We start from the raw sequence: 27814 nt of genomic DNA, 5'->3' as shown, positions 1-27814 counted from the left end.
CTTTATGTGGGAGGGTGTGTTGTGTTGTGCTGAACTATCTTCAAGGAACCTTTGCTCTAAATTGACTTCCTGTACATGTCAACAATTAACACCATCTGACACCACTTAAGCTTTAGTTTTCTTTTCTTTTCTTTTTTTTTTGAGACGGAGTCTTGCTGTGTTGCCCAGAATGGAGTGCAGTGGTGTGATCTCAGCTCACTGCAACCTCTGCCTCCCAGGTTCGAGTGATTCTCCAGCCTCAGCCTCCCGAGTAGCTGGGACTATAGGTGTGCACCACCACTCCTGGCCAATTTTTGTATTCTTAGTAGAGACAGGGTTTCATCATATTGGCCAGAATGGTCTCTAACTCCTGACTTCAGATGATCCACCCACCTTGGCCTCCCAAAGTGCTGGGATTACAGGCGTGAGCCACTGCGCCCGGCCTGGTTTTCATTATGCAAATACCTGCTAGGTCAGACCTTACCCTGGCAGGCACAGTAGCTTTTTCAATTATTTCAAAATTTAATATTTATTATTTTCCCTGAAAAATCAGTTTTCTAAAATTTGGGTCACAAGTTGTTATGTGAGTTCATGACTAATTGTTAGGCAATATGAAGCCAAAACAAAATTTTACTTACTAGACTATGTAGAAAATACAAAAAGTTTACATCTGAGCACTTTTCAGCAGGGGGAAACCATTATTTTGTCACATCTGGATATTCTAAGCTAGCCAAATCGAAGTGGGAATTTCCTGCCAGGTGTTAGTTCTTTGAGCAACCTGTGAACATCCAAGTAAGTGAGGGGTTATGAGTCCTTGTTTGGTAGAGCTATACCCACTCTGGAAGCTTGCTCCTAACAGGCAGCAGACATTTTATATGTACTACCACCAGTCAGGAGGTTGTGCAACCTATTTGAAGTCAATATGATGTGCTCTTATTAAATGTAAAAACATCAAAGGCCTCATTTTGAATGTACAACTTCAATCTTACAGATATTATATCCAGGGTGAACACTGCATTGAAATGTCCTCCCAAACGTAGATGACAAAAATTTTGTTTCATTAATAGAAAGGAGGTAAGACTGAAACACCACAGGTATTCCAGATAACTTGGATAGGGTCGTTTTGTAAAGTCAGTGTAGACCAAAATATGTCTCTAAATATAAGGGAAATAAAGAATCTGAAATGACATGAAAAATACCAAGTATTTATATCAACCTCCTGTTCTAGATGCACATGGGAATTAGGAAGTGAAAATTTCATTCAGAAGAGCTGTGCACAAAAAGTGGAAATGCATTATTCAATTGAAACAAGTAACATTTTTAAGGGGATAAAAGACTTTCTACATGATCTCACTGGTTTTGTTGTCCTCTGTAAGGGAAAATATTGACATTTACCAGACTGTTTGCTCCAGCTTTCTGATCTCCTGCAGTTTATTTTTATAACAACCTTATCGATGGGCCTCTTACCCAGCTCTCTAGGTTTAACTGAGTTGAGTCGATTTGTTACCACAGCTTCAAGTAGCTGTTACAGAACAAGCAAGACATCCTAATAAAGCTGTAAACGTGTTTACTCAAACAGAGTATTGATTTTACTTGGAGAGGGAGAAGCCGGTTCTTAGCACAGTGTCAGGGTGGATGAATTTCACTGCAGTTTTTCATTGTCATCTGTCATGGTTGTGAAACACTAAGTAAAGCCATCAGGGGATAATTAGAAGTACCAGAAATTTAGCCCCTAAAAAAAGTTAACCACTTGGGAGTTTTGTAGCTTAATTAGCTTTTATTAAAACTTTCCCTAGTATTAATAGCCAAGCACTTTTAATGGTATTTCCAGGTAGATCAAGATATCAAGATTGTGACTTGTTAAATATATGAATTTAATGGCTAAGGGTTTTTCAGGCTTTTTCTCACTCTAAATTAGGCTACCACTAGAACATAATTAGAACCAAAACCAATGTAAAGATACAGTGATCTGTACTTACACCAGCAGAATAAATGCATGATTTTTTTTTCTGAAAAATCAACTTAAAAGAAGTAGTAAAACAATTATAAAACAATTTAAGCCAGGCGCAGTGGCTCATACCTGTAATCTCAGCACTTTGGGAGGCCAAGGCAGGAAGATCACTTGAACCTAGAAGTTCAAAATGAGCCAGGGCAACATAGTGAGACTCCCGTCTCTACAAAAAATTAATAAATTAGCCGGGCATGGTGGTGCACACCTGTAGTTCCAGCTACTCAGGAGGCCAAAGTCGGAGGATCGCTTGAGCTCAGGTCAAGGCTGCAGTGAGCCGTGATCACACCACTGCACTCCAGACTGAGTGACAAAACAAAGCCCTGTTTCAAAAAATAAAAATAAAACATGTCTCTGTAGAAAAATCCAGTTTTCATCTTTATTACACTTAAATGTTTTGTAACGCAACGTGATCTAAACACATAGAACTGTCAATGCCACCCTTATTTCTAAATACCTTGATTAAAGCAGATTCTAAAGTATTCTAGCTTACTTTAAGTTAGTCATTGTCTTAGCAATAAAAGTTGATGCACATTGTGCAAAAGGCAAGCGTCAGAGTAAGGAGTTGCTTACCTTCTATAGAAACTGCATTAGCTAACGAGCTTCATGAAGAGCATTCATATGAACACTACCTGACCTCTTGCAAATGTCTAGAAAAACAAATCACAGTTGAAAAAAATCACCCACCTAGAAAATGAACAAAAAACTGGAAATTTATTAAAAATAAGTTTGACCTTCTCTCATGATGCTGCAGTCAAGCAAAAATGAAAAATACGTTTGACCATTATATTTAAAGTACATCTTCCCATATCTACAATAATTCATTTAGTGCTTTATGGTAAACTTTTTATGTCTTCTTGCACTATTGCCTCTGCCTGTCTAAATGACTAATAAAAATCACGATATCTCTGGGATGACCAGTTCTAAAGCCTAAGGGTAACAGACTCTGTCAGAAAGAACAGCAAAAGATGTTGGGTTTTCTTTGTCTTTGAAATGCTATGTCACATGTTTATCTGTGCATATAGTTCTAAGCTAAATTCTACCCTGAATTGTATCTTTAAGCCACAAAGTAGCAGGTTGTAAAATATTGTTGCATAAGAGGGCACCTCTAGAGCTTGCTCTTCTAATTTTTCAAAAGGTAGAAGAAATTGACTTTTCACAATTGTATTTAGATCATTCTTCCATATTAAGGTATTCAAAAACAGAAAACATAAAGGATATGGATTTATGATTATATCATTATATCATTTTTATGTGTATCTCAAAATGCCCACAATACAGTAATTTATTTTATTCTATGCAGTTTTCTTGAGAATGACAGCATGTGAGAGAGCTTGTTGGATGGGGAGGGGCAGGATATAGTAGGGTAGCCATATTTGAGCTTCAAGGCACTGTTTACTCTGACTCCTTCAGTCAAAAGGAGCATAAACCCATTTCACCTAGTTCAGGTTAAGGAATTTTTTTTTGTAAGGAAGATATTATAACATAGACCCATTAAGACATTGGGTCAAAATATGTGGGTTTTTTTTGAGGTGGAGTCTCGCTCTGTCGCTTAGGCTGAAGTGCAGTGGCGCAATCTCGGCTCACTGCAAGCTCCGCCTCCCAGGTTCACCCCATTCTCCTTCCTCAGCCTCCCGAGTAGCTGGGACTACAGGCGCCCGCCACCACACCCAGCTAATTTTTTGTATTTTTTAGTAGAGACGAGGTTTCACCGTATTAGCCAGGATGATCTCAATCTCCTGACCTCGTGATCCGCCCGCCTGGGCCTCCCAAAGTGCTGGGATTACAGGCGTGAGCCACTGCGACCGGCCCCAAAAGATGTAGTCTTAAGTCCTGGTACCACATTAACTAGTTGTGGGACTGCTGTGGTTTGAATGTGTCCCCTCTAAAATTCTAGCATTGTCAATGTGATAGTATTAAGAGGTGGGGACTTTAAGAGGTGATTAGGCCATGATGGCCTCTCTCTCATTAATGGGATTAAGGCCCTTATAAAAGAGGCTTCATGCAGCATTTGGCTAGCTTGCTCTTCCACTCTGGCTTACCCTTCCACCCTCACAGGACACCAAATGCCAACAGCTTGATCTTGAACTTCAAAGCTGCCATAATTGTGAGACAATAAATTTCTGCTCTTTATATATTACCCAGTCTCAAGTATTCTGTTGTAGCAGCACAGACTATGAGAGAGACTGTGGACAAGTTACTTCTCTTTTTTGTTTGTTTTTTGTTCTTTGTGTTTCTTTTTTAGATGGAGTCTTGCTCTGTCACCAGGCTGGAGTGCAGTGGCACGATCTCGGCTCCCTACAACCTCTGCCTCCTGGGTTCACGCCATTCTCCTGCCTCAGCCTCCCAAGTAGCTGGCGACTACAGGTGTGCGCCACCACGCCCAGCTAATTTTTTGTATTTTAGTAGAGACAGGGTTTCACCATGTTGGCCAGGATGGTCTCTATATCCTGACCTCGTGATCCACCCGCCTCAGCCTCCCAAAGTGCTGGGATTACAGGAGTCAGCCACCGCACCTGGCCATTACTTAACGTCTCTAAGCCTCAGTTTCCTCATTTATAAAAATGAAGATAATGAGTACCTATCTCATTTGGGTTATTATGAAAGTTAAATGAAGTAATGTTTATAAAGCACAACACCTGATACATAGTAAGGATTCATTAAGTGTTACCTATTATAAGAGGGGTCTCAAAGAAGTCTCAAACAAAAGCCAGAATGACAAGTTTTCACTGAAAGTATAGCCAGATGGTGATTGTAGGTTCAAGTCAGTTCTAGAGACCTCAGCAGCAGATACTGGATCTTCACTCCAGTGCTTCACTAATTAGTGCTACTGAGCTGCGTTACATGTCTGCATCTTGCTGTCTCACAGTCAGCTTCCCAGCCTGTCTTTGTTTTCCATTCTGGCTCCTAAAAGAGAACACTGGGTTATTAGCTCAGTTCACTTTTTATACAATGTCATAAGAAGGATACTAGGAGAACCATAAGTTGTTTGCCCTTGAACAAGATGCCTACCCTTTGTTCCATTTAATAGTAGAGGTTGAATTTACGTGCACAAAACATTCTGCAGTACTGGAAGCGATTTTTCTTAAAAGGGTAATACGTGGATGGGCTCTGTAAACATTGTGTTTGCATGCCTTGTCTACTACCTTCTTCCCATATTTGTAGTTCTGAAAATGTTCCCTACAACGTGATCCATCTGTCATACAATACATGGAACATCAAACAGCTTGTATCTCAAGCTAGAAACCTAGACGTCCTTCCTGAGTCCTTCCATTCCCTCTCTCCAAACCGTCAGTGAGTTCTTTTGATTCCGTTTTAAGGATATATCTCAAATTTGTCCACTTCTATTTCTCTGTCATGACTTTAGCTTAGGCCTGTTTTCCACTTACTATAGTAGTTTCCTAACTGATGTCTATGCCTTCACTCTTTCTGGAACTTCATTCCATTTTCTGTATAGTAGCCAAAATAATCACTTTAGGAAGAAGTTGAATTATTTCATTCCTCTGCCTTTCTGTTGCTTCTCACTGCACTTAGCCTAAAAATCCAAGCTCCTGTGTTGATTTAAAAGAATCTATATGATCTGCTATGCTTGTATCTTTATTTCATTCCATTTTCACCTTTGTCTGCATGATGTAGCTATACTGTCAGTCTTCTTTCAGGCCTTAGACACTTTGTACAGTGGAGCTTACTTTGCCTAGAATGTTCCTCCCCTACTCTTTAAAAGTCAACTCTTCTCTAATCATCCTATCTAAAATGGGTCCCTTGACTATTATTCTCTCCTGTTACTCAGTTCTTTTTCATAGTAGCACTTAACACTCTGGAATTGTCTTATTTACTTATTTGTTTACTTGTTTTTGTCTATCTCCCCCATTACAATGTAAGTTTCAGGAGAACAGGAACTGTAAGTGTCTTATTCACCAGCGTATCCCCAGGACCCAGCACAGTGCCTGGCATACTCAGTAAATATTAGTTAAATCAATGAATATATCAATCACATGCACAGCTGCAAACCAGTTTGCGCCTATCGTCAAGTAAAGACCATTTAGTCAGTATTTCTAGGAATTTGGTTATTGAGGTATATCATAAGAAGGGGTTAGAATGAGTCAGGAAATAGAGTAGGCCATACTTTAGGATCAGGTCAACTTGGTTTAAGAGTAACCCACGCTAGGCCAGGTGCAGTGGCTTACACGTGTAATCCCAGCACTTTAAGAGACTGAGGTGAGACAATAAATTGAGCCCAGGAGTTCAAGACCAACCAGAGCAATATCGTGAGACCCCCATCTGTATCAAAAATTAAAAAATTAGCCAGACCTGGTGGCAAACACCTGTAGTCCCAGTTACGATGGTGAGATATGAGGATCTGTTGAGCCCAGGAGGTCAAGGAAACAATGAGCCATAATCGTACCACTGCACTCCAGCCTGAGTGTGTATGTGACTAATCTAGAAACAGAGACTGATCATACTACCTTTAGTGTCACTTAAAGGATGCTGGGCTGGGCATGGTGGCTCACGCCTGTAATCCCAGCACTTTGGGAGGCTGAGACGGGCGGATCACAAGGTCAGGAGATCGAGACCATCCTGGCTAACATGGTGAAACCCCATCTCTACTAAAAATACAAAAAATTAGCCGGGTGTGGTGGCGGGCGCCTGTAGTCCCAGCTACTCGGGAGGCTGAGGCAGGAGAATGGCGTGAACCCGGGAGGCAGAGCTTGCAGTCAGCCGAGATCGCACCACTGCACTCCAGCCTGGGCGACAGAGCAAGTCTCAAATAAATAAATAATAAAATAAAATACATAATAAAGGATGCTATGGAGAGAATACGTGTGTTAGGAAAGAAGGTGGTATTTAATAACAATTGTACTAAGTAGTTATAGTACAGATATAAAAAATTTATTCTCAAGATCATAATCCTGAACATCAGTTCCTGCTGTAATAGGCAGTAATATACAGGTCAGAGACTCCAGTCAAGATTTCATAAAATATATTAAAGTTATCCAGTAGATCTCCAAGTTGATTTCTGACATCACTCTCAAGTCCCCTAATACACACATCACACTCTCAAACTTACAGATTTGGTTTGCCAAAATGTCCAGTGGGAAGGGTTTAATTCAGCAGATAATAGAACCTTGCCCTGTCCTACCTAGGATCTTTGCTGCCATTCCTTCATTTATAGGTGTGAGTGGGGTAAAAAGTAGCTCATCCACAAAGGAGGCAGTGAAAATCTCTAGTGAAGAGCACTGAGCCTGGGACATAACCTGTTTCATTTTCCACAGCTTCTTTACCTCAAGCCACAGAATTGTTCTTAGCTCTTTAACTTTTGTCAGCACCCACATCAAATCAACAAACTTGTTTATTTTTCTTCTTCCCTTACTATCTATCACCCAGAATAGTGGTTCTCAAACTTGATCGTGCATCAGAATCATCTGAACACTTATTAAGAGATCTATTGCTGGACCCTCTCCCAGGGCTTCTGATGTAGTAGGTCCGCGATGGGACTTAAGTGATACTGAAGCAGCTGGTTCAGGGAACACACTTTGAGAACCATTTCTGGAAAGAATTTTGCAGTAGATTCCCATTTGATCTCTCTGCAAGCAGTCTCTTTCCTAGTAAGTTCATATTCCACACTTCTGCCAGGGTTAGCTGCCCAAAAGCAATGTAATATGCCTCCCCTGTATCAGAGTTTGGTTGGCTCTCTATTTATTATAGTATAAAATCCAAATCACGCTGGGTGTGGTGGCTCACACCTGTAATCCCAGCACTTTGGAAAGCTGAGATGGGTGGATTGCTTGAACTCAGGAGTTTGTGACCAGCCTGGGCAACATGGGGAAACCCCATCTCTACCAAGAATACAAAAAATTAGCCAGGCATGGTGGCACACACCTGTGGTCCGAGCTACTCAGGAGGCTGAGGTGGGAGGATTGCTTGAGCCTGGAAGGCAGAGGTTTCAGTGAGCTGAGATCACGCCACTATTCTCCAACCTGGGTGATAGAATGAGACACCATCTCAAAAAAAGTCCGAATCACATCATACAAGATCCTTGACAATAAGTCCCCATTTTGTCTTTCCCGCTATGTCCCCAACTCAGCTGACCTTTGACTATATTGCAAAATAAGCTTTGTCCTGTCAACAGCATGGCTTTTTTTTCTGCTTATAATGTCTATCTCTGCAAAATGTTATTCATTCAACACCCAGCTCATGTCATCTTCTCCAAGATGCATTTCTAAATGTCCCCAAATTGAGGTGTTATGTTATTTTTAAAGTGCATACGTGGCTTTCTCTCCTAAAGCTATAAAACCCTCAAGGACAAACACTGTGTTTTATCCATCTTTGACTCCTTTAGTGCACCCAAAGCCCAGTACCTAGACATTCAATAGCTGTTGGTTGATGGAATGAATCCAGGTACTTCTGATAGATTCCAGGTTTTAACTTTCTTTTGTTTCTTATAATAAAAATGTAGTATAGAAGCAGTCATGGCATGAGTCTAGTAAATTGAGGATTCAGATTAGTCAAAGTTGTAATTTGTATCTTATTCCCTTTCCTAAAGCAGCTAGAGATAATGAAAATGAAACCTTTAAAAAGAATGTAGCACCTTTAAGTTGACTGCCTGGTGTACACTGTGGCAGCATGTATCTGGTAATCATTGGTATAGGAGGTTAAGTTTAACAGGCCAGTTTAAGACAGCATATAAATCATCACTAAAGGACAGATAGCTAAGAAAGATGGAAAATAAACAAAGACTTGAAAAACCAGATTGACCCAGAAATGACTAAGAACAAAGTTTGTGCAGGGAGACAGGGAGAATTGAGTTTAGTACTGTTAGTTGCTGTAAAATATATCAGGTTTGCTTTAATTACATGGTAATGCTTCTAAGAACAAAGGTAATTTACATGATAACTTATGTTACTACTCCCATATTATCTCTAAATAACTATGTAATTAGCTTGTCACCACTATACAGTGTGAAGTTTGATATTACTCATGGATAAAGAACATTGGTAACTTAAGTGAATGAGTGAGGGTGGGGTGAGGGATGGAGGCAGCAGGGAAATCATAGGATTATTGCAATCAGGAATGCAAATGGTTGATTAGATCATTGCACCCAGTTCTTAAGGATCTGAGCCAGAGCCATGGAGAATACCAAATGAGTCTGAGGGGAATTCTCCATGGCTTGTCACAGTGTCTTCTGAAGACCATAAACACACAACAAAGTAAGTTGACAAAGCACTGGAATAGATCAATGAGTTTGGGATGTAATGCATGTAATTTTAAACAGTTCCTTTTATTTGGGGAGGTTTTTCTTTTAAGTAAATATTAGGAATTTTTTTAATTGAAAAATATTTCAGTCATCTCATTTTCCAACATCCTGAGATTATATGTATGGCCTATGTGGTGAGGATGTGTAGCACCAGGAACTCTCATTCATTGCTGGTAAAAAATGCAAAATGGTAAACAACCACTTTGGAAGACAATTTGGCAATCTCTTACAAAACTAAACATACTCTTACCATATGATCTAGCAATCAGGCTCCTTCGTTGCCCAAATGATTTAAAAACTTATGTCTTCACAAAAACCTGCACACATATGTTTATAGCAGTTTTGTTCATAACTTACAAAACTTGGAAGTAGCTAGATATCTTTCACTAGGTGAATGGATAAACATTATCCATCCAATGAAATATGATTCAGCCAACAAAAAGTAATGAGCTATCAGCTGGGCATGGTGGCTCACACCTGTAATCCCAGCACTTTGGGAGGCCAAGGCGGGCAGATCACTTGAGGCCAGGAGTTCAAGACCAGCCTGGCCAACATGGTGAAACCCTGTCTGTACTAAAAATACAAAAATTAGCTGGGCATGGTGGCAGGCACCTATAATCCCAGCTACTTGGGGGGCTGAGGCAGGAGAATCGCTTAAACCCAGGAGGGGGAGGTTGCAGTGAGCTGAGATTGTGCCATTACACTCCAGCCTGGGCAACAAGAGCAAAACTCTGTCTCAAAAAAAAAAAAAAAAAAAAAGAAAGAAATGAGCTATTAAGCCAAGAAAAGACATGAAGGAACCTTAAATGCATGTTGCTAAATGAAAGGAGGCAGTCTGAAAGGCTACATACTGTGTGATTCTAACTACAGTCATGCACCACATAACAACGTTTTGGTCATTGACAGACCACATATATGGCAGTGGTCTCATAAGATTATAATACCTTATTTTTACTCTACCTTTTCTAGTTTAGATATGTATAGATACACAAGTACTTAACATTTTGTTACAATTATCTACAGTATTCAGTAGAGTAACAGGCTATACAGGATTGTAGCCTGGGAACAATAGGCTATACCATCTAGGTTTCTGTAAGTACACTGATGGTTTCACAATGACAGAATCACCTAGGGATCCATTTCTCAGAATATATCCCTGTTGATAAGCAACTCAAGACTGTTTATCACATTCTGGAAAAGGCAAAACTATGGAGACTGTAAAAAAGTCAGTAGCTACCATGGACTGGAGCTGTGGTGCAAGGAGAGAGGGATGAATAGGTAGAGAGCACCGAGGATTTTTAGAGCAGCAAAACTGTTTTGTGTGATACTTTAATGGTGTATATTACTATATTTGTCAAATCCCACAGAGTATACAACACAAAGAGTAAGCCCTAATGTAAACTATAGACATTATTTAACAATAATATGTCAATAATGGCTCGTCGATTGTAACAAACATACCCACTAACTAATGCAAGATGTTAATCATAGGGGGAACTGGGCAGTAAGGGGATGAGGGAAGATTTGGGAACTCTCTGTATTTTCTGCTTAATTGTTTTGTAAACCTAAAACTGCCCAAAAATATAAAGTCTATTAATTTTTTTAAACCCAAATGGAAAAACCTTTCTTCCATCCATCTTATTCTACCGACATCTTGGGTGTGTATGATGGTCTGTGTTTCCCAGTGTCATCAATTTCACTGCCTTAAGGTGCTATGGCTTAGACGTGTGTCCTGTGGCCAGTGACCTCACAGTTTTTACCAAAATACTTGTTTTCATTGCTATCACATGATAGCCACTCTAAGTGTGATTATCCTTCTTAATTCTGTTGGGAATCCCCCCGGCATTCCCTGTGAGGGAAGTATTAGTCCTTGAATTTCCGTTTCAAAAGATGCGTACTGATTTACCTATTATATAGCTTCTGTAAGAGGAAGTTTCATTTGGGAAAGAAAGGTTGTGCTAAGGTTCCCTCAGAAACTTTCTAAATTGCCTTCTCTAAAATTGCCTGTGTTTCCCTAAGCCTAAGAGTAAAATACAGGAAATAGTGATGATTTTTATGTGCTTGAGGAATCTTCTAAGAAGAGTGACCAATTTCATTCTACTTATACTGATACTTGTACTGATTTACCTTGTGGAAAACTCATCCAGTGGCTACAATTACTAACTCACTCCAAAGGCATGAGTGGGAAACTATTAAAATAAAACATCACTTAGCTGAAACTCTTGAATGGTTGCTCTTAATAACCATTTTTCTGAATAGTTTAAAGTTCCCATGTTTTTTTTAAAAAAGGTTTATTGACTTAGATCTGATTTTAAAAGTGTGATGTTGTTTATTATAGAATATTTAAAACATAAGAAAAACAAACAAGAAAAAAGTCATCCCAACTCTAGAAACTTAACTTTTTTCCAACACTTTTTTTTTTTTTTTTTTTTTTTTTTTTACTATTTTGACTAAACATGTTTCTAAATGTACTGCATGTATCTGACTAAAGACTAAAAGTGGAAGGAAACACAAGTAGAAATTATAAAGTCAGGATCAGGCCAGTGTGGTAGCTCATGCCTGTAATCCAAAAACCTTGGGAGGCTGAGGTGGGAGGATCACTTGGGGCCAGGAGTTGGAGACCAGCCTGGGCAACCTGGTGAGGCCCCATCTCTACCAAAAAAAAAACAAACTTGTTTGTTTAATTTCCTCTCTTTAAAGGTATTATATGCAAAACAGAAGGTTTGGGGGTTTTTGGGTTTTTTGTTTGTTTGTTTTTTGAGACAGGGTCTCACTCTCTAGTCCAGGCTAGAGTACAGTGGCATAATCAGAGCTCACTGCAGCCTCAAACTCCTAGGCTCAAGCAGTCCCCGCTACCTTAGCCTCCCAAGTAGCTAGGACTAAAGGTTTACACCACCATGCCCAGCTAATTTTTCTATTTTTTGTAGAGACAAGGTCTTGCTATGTTGCCAGGGTTGGTCTTAAACTCCTGGGCTCAAGCAATTCTCCTGCCTCACCCTCACAAAGTGCTGGGATTACAGGCATGAGCTGCTGTGCCCAGCCAGAAGTTTTCATTTTAGCACAGTTTAATCTTTCACTTTCTGGTTTCTGCTTTTTTTGTGTCTTATTTAAGAAATGTTTTCTACCTCTAGGACATAAAGATATTTTTTTATTTTCTTCTAAAAGTCTTACTATTTTTCCATTTACATTTAACTCATTGATATATCTGGAATTCTTTTTTTTTTTAATATAGAGTGAGGTAATGTTATTTTTCCAAATTGAAAACTAGTTGCCTAAACACTACTTTTCTAAGAAGCCATCTTTTCCCCATGAATTTGCAATGGCTACTCTGTTGTAGTTCAAGTTTCCACCTTTTCCCTATTTATTTATAGCTATGCCAACAAACACTGCATTTATTATTATAGATTTTTAGAAGTGTTTAATCTGGTAGGGCTAGTCTCTCCTATCTTTTTTATCTTCAGTAAGTGTATATGCCTGTTCTTGATCCTTTGCTTTTTCATATAAATTTTAGAATCAACTTCTCAGGTTCCCCAAAACATTGTTGAGACTGTGATTGAATTTGTATCGAATGTTATCTTCTTCTCCAATAACCCAACATATCTCTCCATTTAGGTCCTTTGTAATATCTTTCCATAAAGTTCTATAGTTTTCTTTATTAGAGGGTGGCATAACTTGCATCGCTTTTGTATTTTTACCAAATTACATTTTTAAAACCGTTACTCTCGTGTATATATGTGTGCGTGTGTGTGTATATATATGTGTGTGTATATATGCATATATATGTGTGTATATATGTATATGTATATATGTATATTCTATATACAAAGCTGCTCTCAATGAAAATATTGACAAATTTATTTCTTCTTTTACAATTCCTGTGTATGTGTGGTGTGTGTGTGTGTGTGTGTGTGTGTGCGTGTGTGTCAAGATCTTGCACTGTTGCCCAGGATAGAATGAGTACAGTGGCATGTTCACAGCTCACTACAGCCTCGACTTTCTGGGCTCAAGCAGTCCTCCCACCTCAGCCTCCCAAGTAGCTGGGACTACAGTCACGTGCCACCACACCCAGATAATTTCTGTATTTTTTGTAGAGCTGAGATTTCACCTTCTTACCCAGGCTGGTCTTGAACTCTTGGCCTCAAGCAATCTGCCCACCTTAGCCTCCCAAAGTGCTGGAATTACAGGCACAAACTACTGCACCTAGCCTCCCTTTACAATTCTTAAATTTTTTTTAGCCTTACTACTCTTGTTAGGACTTCCCCACTATGTTAAATAGTGTTGATTTTTATTTTATTTTATTTTATGTTATTTTATGTTATTTTATTTTATTTTATTTTATTTTATTTTATTTTATTTTATTTTATTTTTTGATACAGAGTCTCACTCTGTCACCCAAGCTGGAATACAGTGGCACAATCTCAGCTCAACACAACCTCCACCTCCCAGGTTCAAGCAATTCTCATCCCTCAGCCAACCGAATAGCTAGGATTACAGGCACACACCACCACACCTGGCTAATTTTTGTATTTTTAGTAGAGATGGGGTTTCACCATGTTGGCCACGCTGGTCTCGAACTCCTGACCTCAAGTGATCCACCTGCCTCTGCCTCCCAAAGTGCTGGGAATACAGGTGCAAGCCATTACCCCTGGCCTGATTATTATTTTATTTTTATTATTTATTTATTTATTTATTTATTTTTTGAGACGGACTCGCTCTGTCGCCCAGGCTGGAGTGCAGTGGCCTGATCTCGGCTCACTGCAAGCTCCATCTCCCAGGTTCACACCATTCTCCTGCCTCAGCCTCCCGAGTAGTTGGGACTACAGGCGGCTGCCACCATGCCTGCCTAATTTTTTTTTTGTATTTTTAGTAGAGACGAGTTTTCACCGTGTTAGCCAGGATGGTCTCGATCTCCTGACCTTGTGATCCGCCCTCCTAGGACTCCCAAAGCACTGGGATTACAGGCGTGAGCCACCGCGCCCAGCCCTGATTATTATTTTTAATGGGACTATGTATGTTTTCTATTTATTCGTAATTTTACTGTTTCCCTTTTTCCACATTTTCTGCAGTTATTGGGTATGACTTTTATAATCAGAAAAACAATATTTTCACTTGCTTTCTTAAAAATAAGTAATCTCTTAGTGAAGGCCTGAGGGGTCCTTATAGGTGTAATATGGATGGCCATGGAGCTGCTATGGCTTCAGGCTTTATATATTTGAGGTATTGCTACCTATTCACAGTATTCTCTGACCTTTAAATTTATGTGGCTTAAAATCTATTTTCAATGCATAAATATTTGTATATTTTTCCAGGTGAACAATGTACTACCTAGATGTATAATAATTTAAATTTAGTGTAAAATGAGATTTTTTAGAACAAATTATATATATATATTTCCAAAACCTTTAAAATGTTTAAACTCTACATAGGCACATGGTGGTCTACTATATATAAAAGGTTTCTGGGAACTATTTAAGAAGATAAAAATAGAGCCACTGACATGTATTTGTATTGTATCTTTGGGAAAACGATTTCAGCATAATATATACTTGTAAAAAGTGACTTAGTAAAACTGTATTCTGGCTGGGTACAGTGGCTCACACCTGTAATCCCAGCACTTTAGGAGGCTGAAGTAGAAGGATTGCTTGAGCCCAGGAGTTCAGACCAGCCTGGGCCACATAGTGAGACTCCATTTCTACAAAAAATAGAAAAGTTAGCCAGGCATAGTGGCACACACCTGTAGTTCTAGCTACTCAGGAGGCTGAAGTGGGAGGATTGCTTGAGCCCAGGAATACAAACAAAAACAAAAAAAACTTTATTCTTCCAAGTCCATAAAGTGCAGCTTGCTTTCTTGTTGACAAGCTGCTGAATGTAGAATGAACAGTAATAGGCCGGGCGCGGTGGCTCACGCCTGTAATCCCAGCACTTTGGGAGGCCGAGGCGGGCGGATCACGAGGTCAGGAGATCGAGACCATTCTGGCTAACACAGTGAAACCCTGTCTCTACTAAAAATACAAAAAATTAGCTGGGCGAGGTGGCGGGCACCCGTAGTCCCAGCTACTCGGGAGGCTGAGGCAGGAGAATGGTGTGAACCCCGGGGGACGGAGCCTGCAGTGAGCCGAGATCGCGCCACTGCACTCCAGCCTGGGCGACAGCGAGACTCTGTCTCAAAAAAAAAAAAAAAAAAAAGAATGAACAGTAATAGAGTCTACTGGGTTTTAAGTTCCAGCTACTATGAAAAACTATTAAGGAACTATAAATAGAAAAGAAAAAATGGACTCATAAAGACTTTGTTCATTTCCTTCTAAAATATCCCTAACTCTTATTAAGTGTCTCCATTAAGCCTTCTATACCCACTGACAATATTTCTCGATTCCCTGTAAATGACACTAAGAAAATTCTAGATGCTATATCTCTTATACAGTAACTACATGGAATAAACAGCTTAAGTTAGGAAATTACATTGCCTTTTGACCACACCAGAAATCCCACCTCTGTGTGCTTTGAGGAAACTAGTGTAGCACCTCCTCTTTTTGTACAACTTTAACATATGCTTCAGGTCTCATGTCAAATACTAGATACAATTTGTCAATTTATTGATCACACTTCGTAACATCAGTAAAAGTCTAAATAAAATCAACCAGAAGATAATAGGCTGCACCAATTGTTAATGAACAGAGGTTTATTTGGAAAGATTGTTCCAAGATTCAGAGCCAGCTAACAATAACCCTAGGAACCCAATTTATTATGGATGAGAGATTCTCACCTTATGCCTCGACAGCTAGAGGACCTAAAGTCTGTAACGTCTCCTAAAGCTGGGAAAAGCCTGAGGGGCCCAGGTTGACAGGCCTATGTGTAAAAGGATAGAGAGAAGGAACCAAAGTAAAAAGGCAACAACAACTGCCTCGGCATATGAGTTCTTGATTTGGAAAAACCTGCATTGATGGTTCTTGTTCTCCGGTGTAATGCCTCCTATGCCTGCTCTCTTGGCTGTGCTGAAAAGCATACATACAGAGCTGTGCTCTTCATTTTCAAGATGATGTACTGATAAGGACCACAAGCCAGTGGCACTGGGAAAAAGGGATCGTAAGAGACTTTTTCATATTGAACACACATTCGAAGTCAGTTATTTAAGATTTTGCTTCTTGGACTCTTGGTAAGCCCAAATCTTGTTCTAAAAAGAGCAGACTTTTTTGTTTTTGTTTTGTTTTGTTTTGTTTTGTTTTGTTTTGTTTTGTTTGAGATAGTGTCTCACTCTGTCTCCCATGCTGGAGTGCAATGGCGTGATATGGCTCACTGCAGCCACAACCTCCCAGGTTTGGGTGATCCTCCCACCTCAGCCTCCTGAGTAAGTAGCTGAGACTACAGGCATGCAGCACCACACCTGGCTAAATTTTTGAATTTTTTTGTAGAGATGGAATTTTGCCATGTTGCCCAGGCTGGTCTCAAACTTCTGGGCTCAAATGATCTGGGTGCCTCAGCCTCGCTAAGTACTGGGATTACAGGCATGAGCCACCACGCCTGACCTGTTTTTGTTTTTTTGCTGCTGTTGTTGTTGCTGTTGCCCAAACTAGAGTACAGTAGGCTCAATCACAGCTCACTGCAGCCTCAACCTCCCAGCTCAAGCAGTCCTCCCACCTCAGCCGCCCAAGTAGCTGGGATTGCAGGTGCATGCCACCATGCCCAGCTAATGTTTTTTTTTTCTGTGGAGACAAGTCTCACTGTGTTGCCCAGGCTGGTTTCCTGGGCTCAAGTGATTCTCCCATCTCAGCCTCCCAAAGTGCTCAGATTAGAGATGAGTCATGAGCCACCCCACCTAGCCTTTTTTTTTTTTTTTTTTTTTTTTTAATACCTACAAGCCACATTTATCTGCTATAGTGTTTACCAGCCACACTCTGGGGCCTGAGGCTGTGTTTCAGTGAATGAAATATTAAAAAGTACTTTGTTTACTTGCTGACACAGTACAGTATTTGTATCTATTAATAGCATATTGTTATTGTTGGTTTTTTTTTTTTTTTTTTTTTGAAAAACACTTTGTTGGAATAATATACCTAAAATGCAGGGAACTTTTAAAAATAGAGAGTGAGGCCAGGCATGGTGGCTCGCACCTGTAATCCCAGCACTTTGGGAGGCCGAGGCAGGCGGATCACCTGCAGTCAGGAGTTCAAGACCAGCCTGGCCAACATGGTGAAACCCATCTCTACTGAAAATACAAAAACTAGCTGGGTATGGTGGTGCACACCTGTAATCCCAGCTACTCAGAACCCAGGAGGCAGAGGTTGCAGTGAGCCGAGATCACACCACTGTACTCCAGCCTGGGTGACAAGAGGAGACTCTGTCTCAAAAACAATAATAATAATAATAAAATAGAGGGTGAAAGACCACACATCCTATAGAAAAATAAGCAAAAGATAAAAATTAATTCACAGAGAGATCTGTTCTTTAAAGATATATAAAAAGATGTTCAGCTTCACTTAATAAGATAAATCCAGATTAAAATTATACTGAAATATTTCTAACCCATCAGACTGGCAAAAATTAAAAAGCTGGACAGTATACTATATTGGTGAAGTTGTGGGGAAATGGGCACTCTTACATTACTAGTAGAAATACAAAATCCTTAAACCTCTATGAAGGAGAATCACTAATAAAACTATATATGCATATAGTTACTCATTAACCTAGCAGTTCTACTTCTAGAATTTATCCTGAAGATACGCCCCTAACAACACAAAAATACGTATGTAAAAGTTTATTCATTGTAGCATTGTTTATATTTTCAAAACATTGGAAACTATGTAAATGCCCACACATAGGAGATAGATTACAGTGTATTTATACATGGAGATACTATGTAGCTGTAAAAAAGAATGAAGAAAATCTCTACCAATTGATGTAGAATGATTACCAGGAGATTTTGTTTTTGTTTTGTTTGTTTGTTTGAGATGGAGTCTCGCTCTGTCGCCCAGGCTGGAGTGCAGTGGTGTGATCTCAGCTCACTGCAACCTCTGCCTCCTGGGTTCAAGCGATTCTTCTGCCTCAGCCTCCCAAGTGGCTGGGATTACAGGCACCCGCCACCACGCTCGGTTAATTTTTATAATTTTAGTAGAGACAGGATTTCACCATGTTGGCCAGGCAGGTCTCAAACTCCCAACCTCAGGTGATCCACCTGCCTCAGCCTCCCAAGGTGCTGGGATTACAGGCATGAGCCACGGCACCCAGCCTCCAAGAGATACTTTTAAGTGGAAAAAAAGCAAAGTGTAAGAGAGCATATATACTGTATTACCTCCCTGTGTGTTAAAAAGAAAAAAAAAAGGAAGAAAATGTACATACATCTGCTTACCTTTACTAAAAGAATACAGGTAGATAAACCAGAAAACAGTGAAAGTGGTTGCTTACAAGGGATGGGGAGGAGGACATGGTAAAGAGAGTGACTCTTCTTTGAGCATATCTTCTATAGAATTTTTACTTTTAGAAACATGTTAATGTTTTACATATTTTTAAAATATTAAATCAATAAGGATAGAATGTAAGAAATGGGACTAAAACTGATAGCAAACTGAAAAACACGAACCCAACTTTTTCCAATCTTTTCTTAAGTAAAATGAGCTCCCCAAAGGGGGTAAAAAAGAGAACCAATCTAAGTAACTTGCTGAACACAGTATTTGACTACATCAGAGAACAGAAAATTAACCCTAACTTTTTTTAGTAGATTTGGATTTTTTTTCTTTTAAAGTTAGGGATGAAGTGACTTTGAAACTATTTTAGATCTATTACAAAAGTGAGTAAATAAATAAATTTGTTGATATTGTTGGGAGCTAGGTTCTCACTATAGAAGAAGGAACATACAAATAATGGGATGAGGAAAGGCAAGAAAGAACCCTGTGGAGATGGACTAGAATTGGAAGTACTGGTGTCAGCTCAATTTCTAAAATAGGTCTCTGTACACATGTATACGTATACAGTTATAGATGTAAGTGTGTGTGTGTGTGTGTGTGCATGACTATGTATACATGCATACTTCCTAGCTCTGTTCATTAACAGGGTCTAGAAGCAAAAAGCACACCTGCCACCCAGATCTTGGTCTCTAATACCATTCTATGCTAAAAAGAACCAGTTATCCTCAGATAAATAGCTGATTCCAGGGCATAGTAGAGCCCAGAACATTATGCCAGAACATAAAGAAGTGATCAAAAATAATGTGATGGCATATCCAAGGACACAGGAGCCGCTAGCCTGAACAGCTCCCACTGGCAAAAACTGGAATATTTTAAGGACCAAATTAATTAAAGGCTGTAAGGGATTATAAACCATTGATTTAAAAAGAATTGTGGGCCGAGCGTGCTGTAATCCCAGCATTTTGGGAGGCTGAGGTGGGTGGATCACCTTAGGTCGGGAGTTTGAGACCAGCCTGTCCAACATGGTGAAACCCCATCTCTACTCAAGATACAAAAATTAGCCGGGCATGGTGGCTCATGTAGTCCCAGCTGCTACTTCGGAGACTGAGGCAGGAGAATCGCTTGAACCGGGGAGGTGGAGGTTGCAGTGAGCCGAGATTGTACCACTGCACCCCAGCCTCGGTGACAGAGCAAGACTCCACCACACAAATAAAATAAAAATAACTGTGCATTCTTATTGATAATAAATAGATTTTAAAATAATAAATGGGAGAGGAGATAGGCTCTTGTTTATGGTAGAATGGTGAGGGCTGACTAGTAAATGTGAAAATCATTTCACAGCTGGAGTTGGAAAATCATCACAGTATGAATTGCTTCAGTTAAAAATTATGAGTGGATACTCAATCTGGGAGGGGGTTGGGACTTTTGATAACGCACAGAATATTTATGTGATTTTTTTTTTTTTGAGATGGAGTCTCACTCTGTCACCTTGACTAGAGTGCAGTGGCGCAATCTCGGCTCACTGCAACCTCTGCCTCCCGGATTCAAGTGATTCTCCTGCCTCAGTTTCCCAAGTAGCTGGGACTACAGGTGCCCACCACCATGCCCGGCTAATTTTTGTATTTTTAGTAGAGACAGGATTTCACCATATTGACCAGGCTGGTCTCAAACTCCTGACCTTGTGATCCGCCGACCGCCCCCCTCCTCCTCCACCGCCGGCCTCCCAAAGTGCTGGGATTACAGGCATGAGCCACCATGCCCAGCCTAATTTGATTTGAGGATTTGCTCAGTCTGCCTGCCTGCCTGCCTGCCTGCCTGCCTTCCTCCCTTCCTTCCTTCCTTCCTTCCTTCCTTCCTTCCTTCCTTCCTTCCTTCCTTCCTTCCTTCCTTCTTTCCTTCCTTCCTCTCTCTCTCTCTGGTCTCTTTCTTTTTTCTTTTTTTTTTGAGATGGAGTTTCACTCTTGTTGCCCAGGCTGGAGTGCAGTGACATGATCTCAGCTCACTGTGACCTCTGCCTCCTGAGTTCAAGCAATTCTCCTGCCTCAGCCTCCCAAGTAGCTGGGATTACAGGCAAGTGCCATAACACCTGGCAAATTTTTGTATTTTTAGTAGAGACGAGGTTTCACCATGTTGGCCAGGCTGGTCTCAAACTCCTGACCTCATGGTCTGCCTGCCTTGGCCTCCCAGAGTGTTGGGATTACACGCGTGAGCCACCGTACCTGGCCTATGTGATCTTAAATTGTCTATTCACAAACTGCTTGTTAGATGCAAGGGAAAAACTAGGTACTATACAATGGAGAAGTAGGACAACACCTTGATCAGGTGATCAGAATTCCTATCACCAGTGCACTGCAGATGGACATGATGTGCCTCTAAATGTGACACTTTGAGAAGGATCTATCATAATGTGTGTAGTAGTCTGCCTGGGAATGCATAATCTGAATTTAATCATGAGAAAATATTAGACAAATCCAATATTAGAATCAGTCTATTAAAATTGGGAAAATAAATAAATAATGGGATAAGCATGTCAGATGCAGTGGCTCACACCTGTAATCCCAGCACTTTAGGAGGCTGAGGCGGGTGGATTGCTTGAGTCCAGGAGTTCGAGACCAGCCTAGGCAACATGACAAAACCCCGTCTACTAAAAGTACAAAAAAATTAGCGAGGCACTGTGGTGTGCACCTGTGGTCCCAGCTACTCAGGAGGCAGAGGTAGGAGAATCACCTGAGCCTAGAGAGTTGAGGCTGCAGTGAGCCCAAAAAAATTATGCCACTGCACTCCAGCCTGGGCAATCAGCGTAAGACCCTGTCTCAAATAAATAAACAAATAAATTAAAAATGAGGTAAGGGATGACTATATTCTTCAAAAATGTCCATATCTCAAAAGTCAAAATCTGAGGAAATGTTCCAGATTTTTAAAAACTATAAAGATACCACAGTTAAATCCTGAACTAGATTCTGTTCCAGAGGAGAAAATTTCTATAAAGGACATTATTGGGTAATTGACTAAATTGAAATATGGGCAGTAGATTAGATAACAATGTTACTGAAGTTGATGTTGATGTCCACACTGTAGCTATGTAAGAGAATATCCTTATTCTCAGAAAAGATACACTGAAGTTTTCAGAAGTAAAAAGACATGATAAATGTAACTTCCTCTCAAGTAGTTCAGGGAAATAAAATTGTATGCAGAGAAAGAGTATATGCAAATGATGCAAAATGTTAACAATATTGTGCACCTGGGTAAATGATATACAGATGCTTTTTGTACTATTTTATTCCTGCAACTTTTTTTCTAAATTTGGAATCCTTTTCAAATAAAATACACTTTAAGCAGGCTAATAATTAAAATCTAAACTAAAATTATATTGGGAAACATTATGCTAAGTGAAATAAGCTAGACACAAAAAGACAAATATTGTATGATCTCACTTACATGAGGTACCTAGAATAGGCAAATTTATAGAGGCAAAAAGTAGAGTAGCAGTTACCAGGGGCTGGAAGTAAAGAGGAGGGAGGAGTTATTGTTTTATGGGTACAGAGTTTCTTTTGGGGTGATGGAAAAGTTCTAAAAATGCATAGAGGTAGTAGTTGCACATTGTGAATGTACTTAATGTCACTGAATTGTGCATTTAAAATTTGTTAAAATAGTAAATTTTATGTTATGTATATTTTTCAAAATAAAAAAGTATCTTCAGGATGTTTACTTCCATTATAAAAGGATTCCCTACAATTACTTAAATATAAGCTCCCTTTGTTTATTTAAACAATTTTATACAGCTTTCAAGATTCACATCAGCTACTTTTTGAAGATTCCACTTATCACTGATTATGTAGTATCTGTATTTCATTTTAGTTGGTTTTTAAAAATAGATTATTGAAAAACTGACATTCACCTTGGGCAAAGCTCTTAGCTTTTTTCAGCATCCAGGTTCTCCACTTGTCAAAGCAAAAGACTCTTCAGGATACTTACTTACTTCATCATCTAGTTCTCTTAGAAAAAGGATGCGGGTGGTTTTCCTTCACAAAAATATTTCATAAACATAAGCTTTTTCTTTTTCTCACAATGATAATACCAGGCAGAATGAAGAAAACAGATGTTGCTTATAAGGCGTCTAATAGACATGTTTGCATTGTAAGCTGATCTGACTCTGAATTTGGCATCTGCTCCATTCACTGTGTGGACTGAGCATTTTTGCCTCACAGTTTGGCAGAAAAGTTAATATTGACTTTTGACTGTTACCTGAAAACTCAGTGATAAAATACTCTTACTAAACCTCTTGAGAGAGTGATTTTACAGTCTCAGCAAATGTCTTTAAAATACATCATTCTATTAACCATTTTAATTTTATTCTTTGGTTGGGAATACTTATTTGTTTCATCTAATACAGAGCATTCCCCAAATCTGACTGGGAAAAGTCTGTGTGGTCAGAATGGTAGAAGAAGAAGGACATAAATCACTTATAATGTTCTCTACAAGTCATTATACCACAGCTTCTCAATTAACCTTCATCCCCCTCAGGCTGCCCACGGCCTCAGGGAAGGCCCAGAAGCCTAGCTGCAGCACAGTTTCTCATTATTATCTGCTCTTGTGTGTATTTGAGTGTTACTGCAGCAGTTCAGTTTTCCCCTAAGGGGAAGGTAGCCCAGATTCTTCTGCTCTTGACCTGTCTTTATAACTTTGGACATATGTGTATACACCCATGAAACCATCACTATGGACATATCCACTGCTCCCATGGCCTTTTCTAATCATGCCTTCCTGCTCCTTCTCATCCCCTTTTGGATCCCAGTTTGGGGCTATTACAAATAAAGCTGCTGTGAACATTCATTTACAAGTCTTTGTGTGGATATGTGCTTTCACCTACCTTGGATAAATACCTAGAAATAAAATGGGTCATATGATATGCACATGTTTCACTTTTTAAGACTGACAGATGGTTTTGGAAAGTGGTCTTACCATTTTACATTCCCACAATTAGTGTATGAGAGTTCCAGTTGATCACACCCTTGTCAACACTTGTTATAGTCAGTCTTTTCAGTTTTAGCCATTCTGTGAGTGTGCAGTGGTAGCTAATTGTGATTTTAATTTGCATTTCTTTAATGAATAATGATATTGAACATTTTTTCATTTGCTTATTTGGCATCTATCTTCTTTGCTAAAATGTTAAATACTTTTGCCTACTTTGTATTGAGTTGTTTCTTGTATTGAGGTACCAAGCATTTAATTGTGACAACGTTCAGATTATTTTTTCTTCTATAAAAGTTGTATTCTTAGCCAGGTGTGGTAGCTCACACCTGTAATCCCAGTGCTTTGGGAGGCCAAGGCGGGCAGATTACTTGAGCCCAGGAGTTCAAGACCAGCCTGAGCATCTCTACAAAAAAATGCAAGAATTAGCCAGGCATGGTGGCACATGCCTGTAGTCCCAGCTACTAGGAAAGCTGAGGTGGGAGAAGAGCTTCAGCCCAGAAGGTCGAGGCTGCAGTGAGCCATGAGTGTGCCACTGCACTCCAGCCTGGGTGATAGTGAGACACTGTCTCAAAAATAAATAAATAAATTTTTAAAAAAGAAAAGTTTGTACTTTTTACATCTTACTAAGTGATCTTTAGCAAACCCAAGATCACTAAGATTTTCTCCTATGTTTTCTCCTCAAGAGTTTTAGGATTTTATTCCGTACATTTATGTCTGTGATTCATTTCAAGTGAATTTTTGTAGATAGTGTAAGGTAAAGGTTGACGTGCTTTTTTTTTCACACATGGTATCTATTGTTCTAATACAATTTGTTAGAGTGTCCTTTCTCGATGGGATTGTTTGGGCACCTGTGTCAAAAATCAGTTGGCTATACAGAAGTAGGTTTATTTCTGGACTCTGTTCAGTTCCATTGATCTATTTGTCTATATGCTAATACCATAGTGTCTTGGTTATTATCATTCTATAATAAATTTTGAAATCAGGTAGTGTAAATCCTCTGGCTTCGTTCTTCTTTTTCGAAGTTGAGTTTTCACTAACCTAGGTCCTTTGAATTTCCATATAAATTTTAGAAGCAGCATGTCAGTTTCTATAAGAAAAATCTGCTAGAATTTTTATTGGTATTCCAATGAATTAATAGAAAAATTCCTGCAGAACTGATAATATTGAATCTTCTGACCTTTGAACACTTTATGTCTCTCTGTTTATTTAGGCTTCTTTTATATTTCTCAGTGTTGTTTTGTCATTTTCAATGTGCAGGCCCTACACAACTTCTGTCAGATTTATTCTAAGGTACTCCAAATATTTGAAGTACCTTAGAATAAATATGGATAAGTATTCTTAATATTAACTTTCTAATCAATTTTTGTTGTTGAGACAGGGTCCTCCTCTGTTGCCCAGGTTGGGGTGCAGTGATGTGATCATAGCTAACCACAGCCTCAACCTTCCAGGCTTAAGCAATCCTCTCACCTTAGCCTTCTGAGTAGCTAGGTCTACAGGCATGCACCAACATGCATGGCTGATTTTTGTATTTTTTGTACAGACAGGATTTCGCCATGTTGCCCATGTTGGTCTCAAACTCCTGAGGTCAAGCAATTCACCCATCTTGACCTCTCAAAGTGCTGGGATTATAGGCATGAGCCACGATGCCTGGCTTATTCTTAGTAACTTCTAATTGTTCATTGCTCATATGTGTAATTATATATACACATTACCGGTACAGATAATTTATTTTTGTATTTTTAGTAGAGGTGGTGTTTCACCATGTTGATTCTGAGACCGTATCAACACATGCTTCCCTGTCCATGCGCAGTGGCTCACGCCTGTAATCCCAGCACTTTGGGAGGCCAAGGCAAGCGGATCACCTGAGGTCAGGAGTTTGAGACCAGCCTGGCCAACATGGCGAAACCCCATCTCTACTAAAAATACAAAAATTAGCTGGGCGTGATGGAAGGCACCTGTAATCCCAGCTACTCGCGAGGCTGAGGCAGAAGAATTGCTTGACCCTGGGAGGCAGAGATTGCAGTGGGCCGAGATCATGCCATTGCACTCCAGCCTGGGCAACAAGAGTGAAACTCCACCTCAAAAAAAAAAAAGAACAGATTGACTTGATGGCAAGTTGTTGTGTCTCAACTTGAGCTCTTTAGAATAAATATTAGGGGAAGCTCATGATGTTTGGGAAAAGACCTCCCATCCGGGCACAGTGGCTCATGCCTGTAATCCCAGGCCAAGGCGGGCAGATCACAAGGTCAGGAGTTTAAGACCAGCCTGGCCAGCATGGTGAAACCCCATCTCTACCAAAACTACAAGAATTAGCTGGGCATGGTGGTGCGTGCCTGTAGTCCCAGCTACTCAGGAGGCTGAGGCAGGAGAATTGCTTGAACCTGGGAGGCAGAGGTTGCAGTGGCCAAGATGATGCCACTGTACTCCAGCCTGGGCAACAGAGCAAGACTCCATCTCAGGGAAAAAAAAAAGACCTCCCTAACGGTAACGCTCAAGACTTTCTCTTACTGTCAAGGCTGAAGAATGAGACAGGTGCTTAGATCATATATTGGTCTGACCCAATATGACATTTCTGCTGCTGTTACACAATACTCATGGTTTTTTTTTGCCTGTGTTCTAGGTTTTCTGTCTCAACTGGTCTCTGACAAGCCTCTGACTGAATGTATCCGTGCTGGCCACTATGCAGCAAGCATCATAATTAGACGGACTGGCTGCACCTTTCCTGAGAAGCCAGACTTCCACTGATGGAAGAGCTGAAAACACAAGCCCAGGAGTGCAGACACTGCCCTGATTGCTTCCTGAGAATTCCCATATTAATAAAGAAGAAAATTATCTGCCATTTTTTCCTACTATAATAATGCTGAATCTTAATTTAGAGGGTACAAGGGTACGGTAATGCTTGTAGAATCTTTATTATCTCAACAATCTAAAAAATGATGTTTATTTCGATATTTGATAGTGCCACTTAAATACCAATTAAACAAGAATATAACACTTAAATAGAAATTTTTATTTCATTTTCAATTACTTTGTAAATTCATGTGTATTTAGTACACTGATTCGTTTTTTTACATTTCTGCTTTGAATGCAGATGCAATTTAATATAATAGATTTTTTAATGAATTAATCTTAACATAGTAATCTTTAGCTTTTTATACAACTATATTTAATTTAGGAGTATATGTGTGTCTATACACACACATACATAAATATACCACATATACACCTGATAGTCAAATAAGGTACAGAAATTTTATCTTGTCAATTATGCCAAATAATCTCTTTAATATGCACTCAAATATGTAATAAACTTTGGATAATTAAATAATGTGCCAAATTTAAGTTGTATCACAATATTCAAATCATAGTCTTATGGAACTCTGTAATTGGATACAAACAAAAACTTGTCATATGGGAATTTTTTTCTGTCTTTTCCCTGTGTACAGCAATACTGGGCCCTGAAATGATACCCAATTTGTTAACGGAATTATGAAGAACAGCAACATAATACACTGAAGAATAACTTAGTATCAGAGACCAATAAATCATTTTTTTAAGGATGACAAAATGGTATAATTGGACTTCTGGAGTCAGACGTAGTTACCTTTATATGACCTTAGGTAAATCTTTGAACTTCAGTTTCCTTTTTGTAAAATGGGATAATAACCCTTACATAGAAGGTCATTGAGATTATTTGAGAGAGATTACCAAGTATAAGATATTTGTTATAAGGCCTTGTAAATGCTTAATAAGTAGCTGCTACTATTATGATTATGATTATTTTCTTTTTGAAGAAAAAAGATATTGTTTGTAAAACTGAATTCAAATCATAGGAAAGGATTTGGCCAGGCCAGGCTGTGGCTCATGCTTGTAATCGCAACACTTTGGGAGGCCAAGGTGGGAGGATCACTTGAGCCTAGGAGTTCAAGACCAGCCTGGGTAACAAAGTGAGGCCCCACCTCTACAAAAAAACTTTTAAATTATCCAGCCACAGGCTGGGCATGGTGGCTTACACCTGCAATTCCACCACTTTGGGATGAGGCAGGTATCACTTGAGGTCAAGAGTTCGAGACCAGCCTGGCCACCATGTTGGTGAAACTCCATCTCTGCTAAAAATACAAAAATTAGCCAGGCATGGTGGTGGATGCCTGTAATTCCAGCTACTTGGGAGGCTGACACAGGAGAATTGCTTGAACCCAGGAG

The 27814-nt window shown here is 39.6% G+C and overlaps 1 protein-coding gene across 6 annotated transcripts in view; it reads left to right on the top strand.

Moving 5' to 3' along the window:
- Positions 1–27179, top strand: part of ADK (adenosine kinase) — a 599984-nt gene extending 572805 nt beyond the window's left edge. For all 6 annotated transcript variants that reach the window (XM_055275674.2, XM_055275676.2, XM_055275677.2 and 3 more), the window contains one exon: positions 26232–27179. In XM_055275674.2, coding sequence (XP_055131649.1) covers positions 26232–26356 — 125 coding nt within the window. In that variant the 3' untranslated portion in view covers positions 26357–27179. The remainder of the gene's footprint in view (positions 1–26231) is intronic.
- The last annotated feature ends 635 nt before the right edge of the window (positions 27180–27814 follow it).

The sequence above is a fragment of the Symphalangus syndactylus genome, chromosome 4 (genome assembly GCF_028878055.3).
Source record: "Symphalangus syndactylus isolate Jambi chromosome 4, NHGRI_mSymSyn1-v2.1_pri, whole genome shotgun sequence".
NCBI classification, from domain to species: Eukaryota; Metazoa; Chordata; class Mammalia; order Primates; family Hylobatidae; genus Symphalangus; species Symphalangus syndactylus.
The sequence above is the reverse complement of the archived record's forward strand: the minus strand, read 5'-3'. Positions and strand labels throughout refer to the sequence as shown.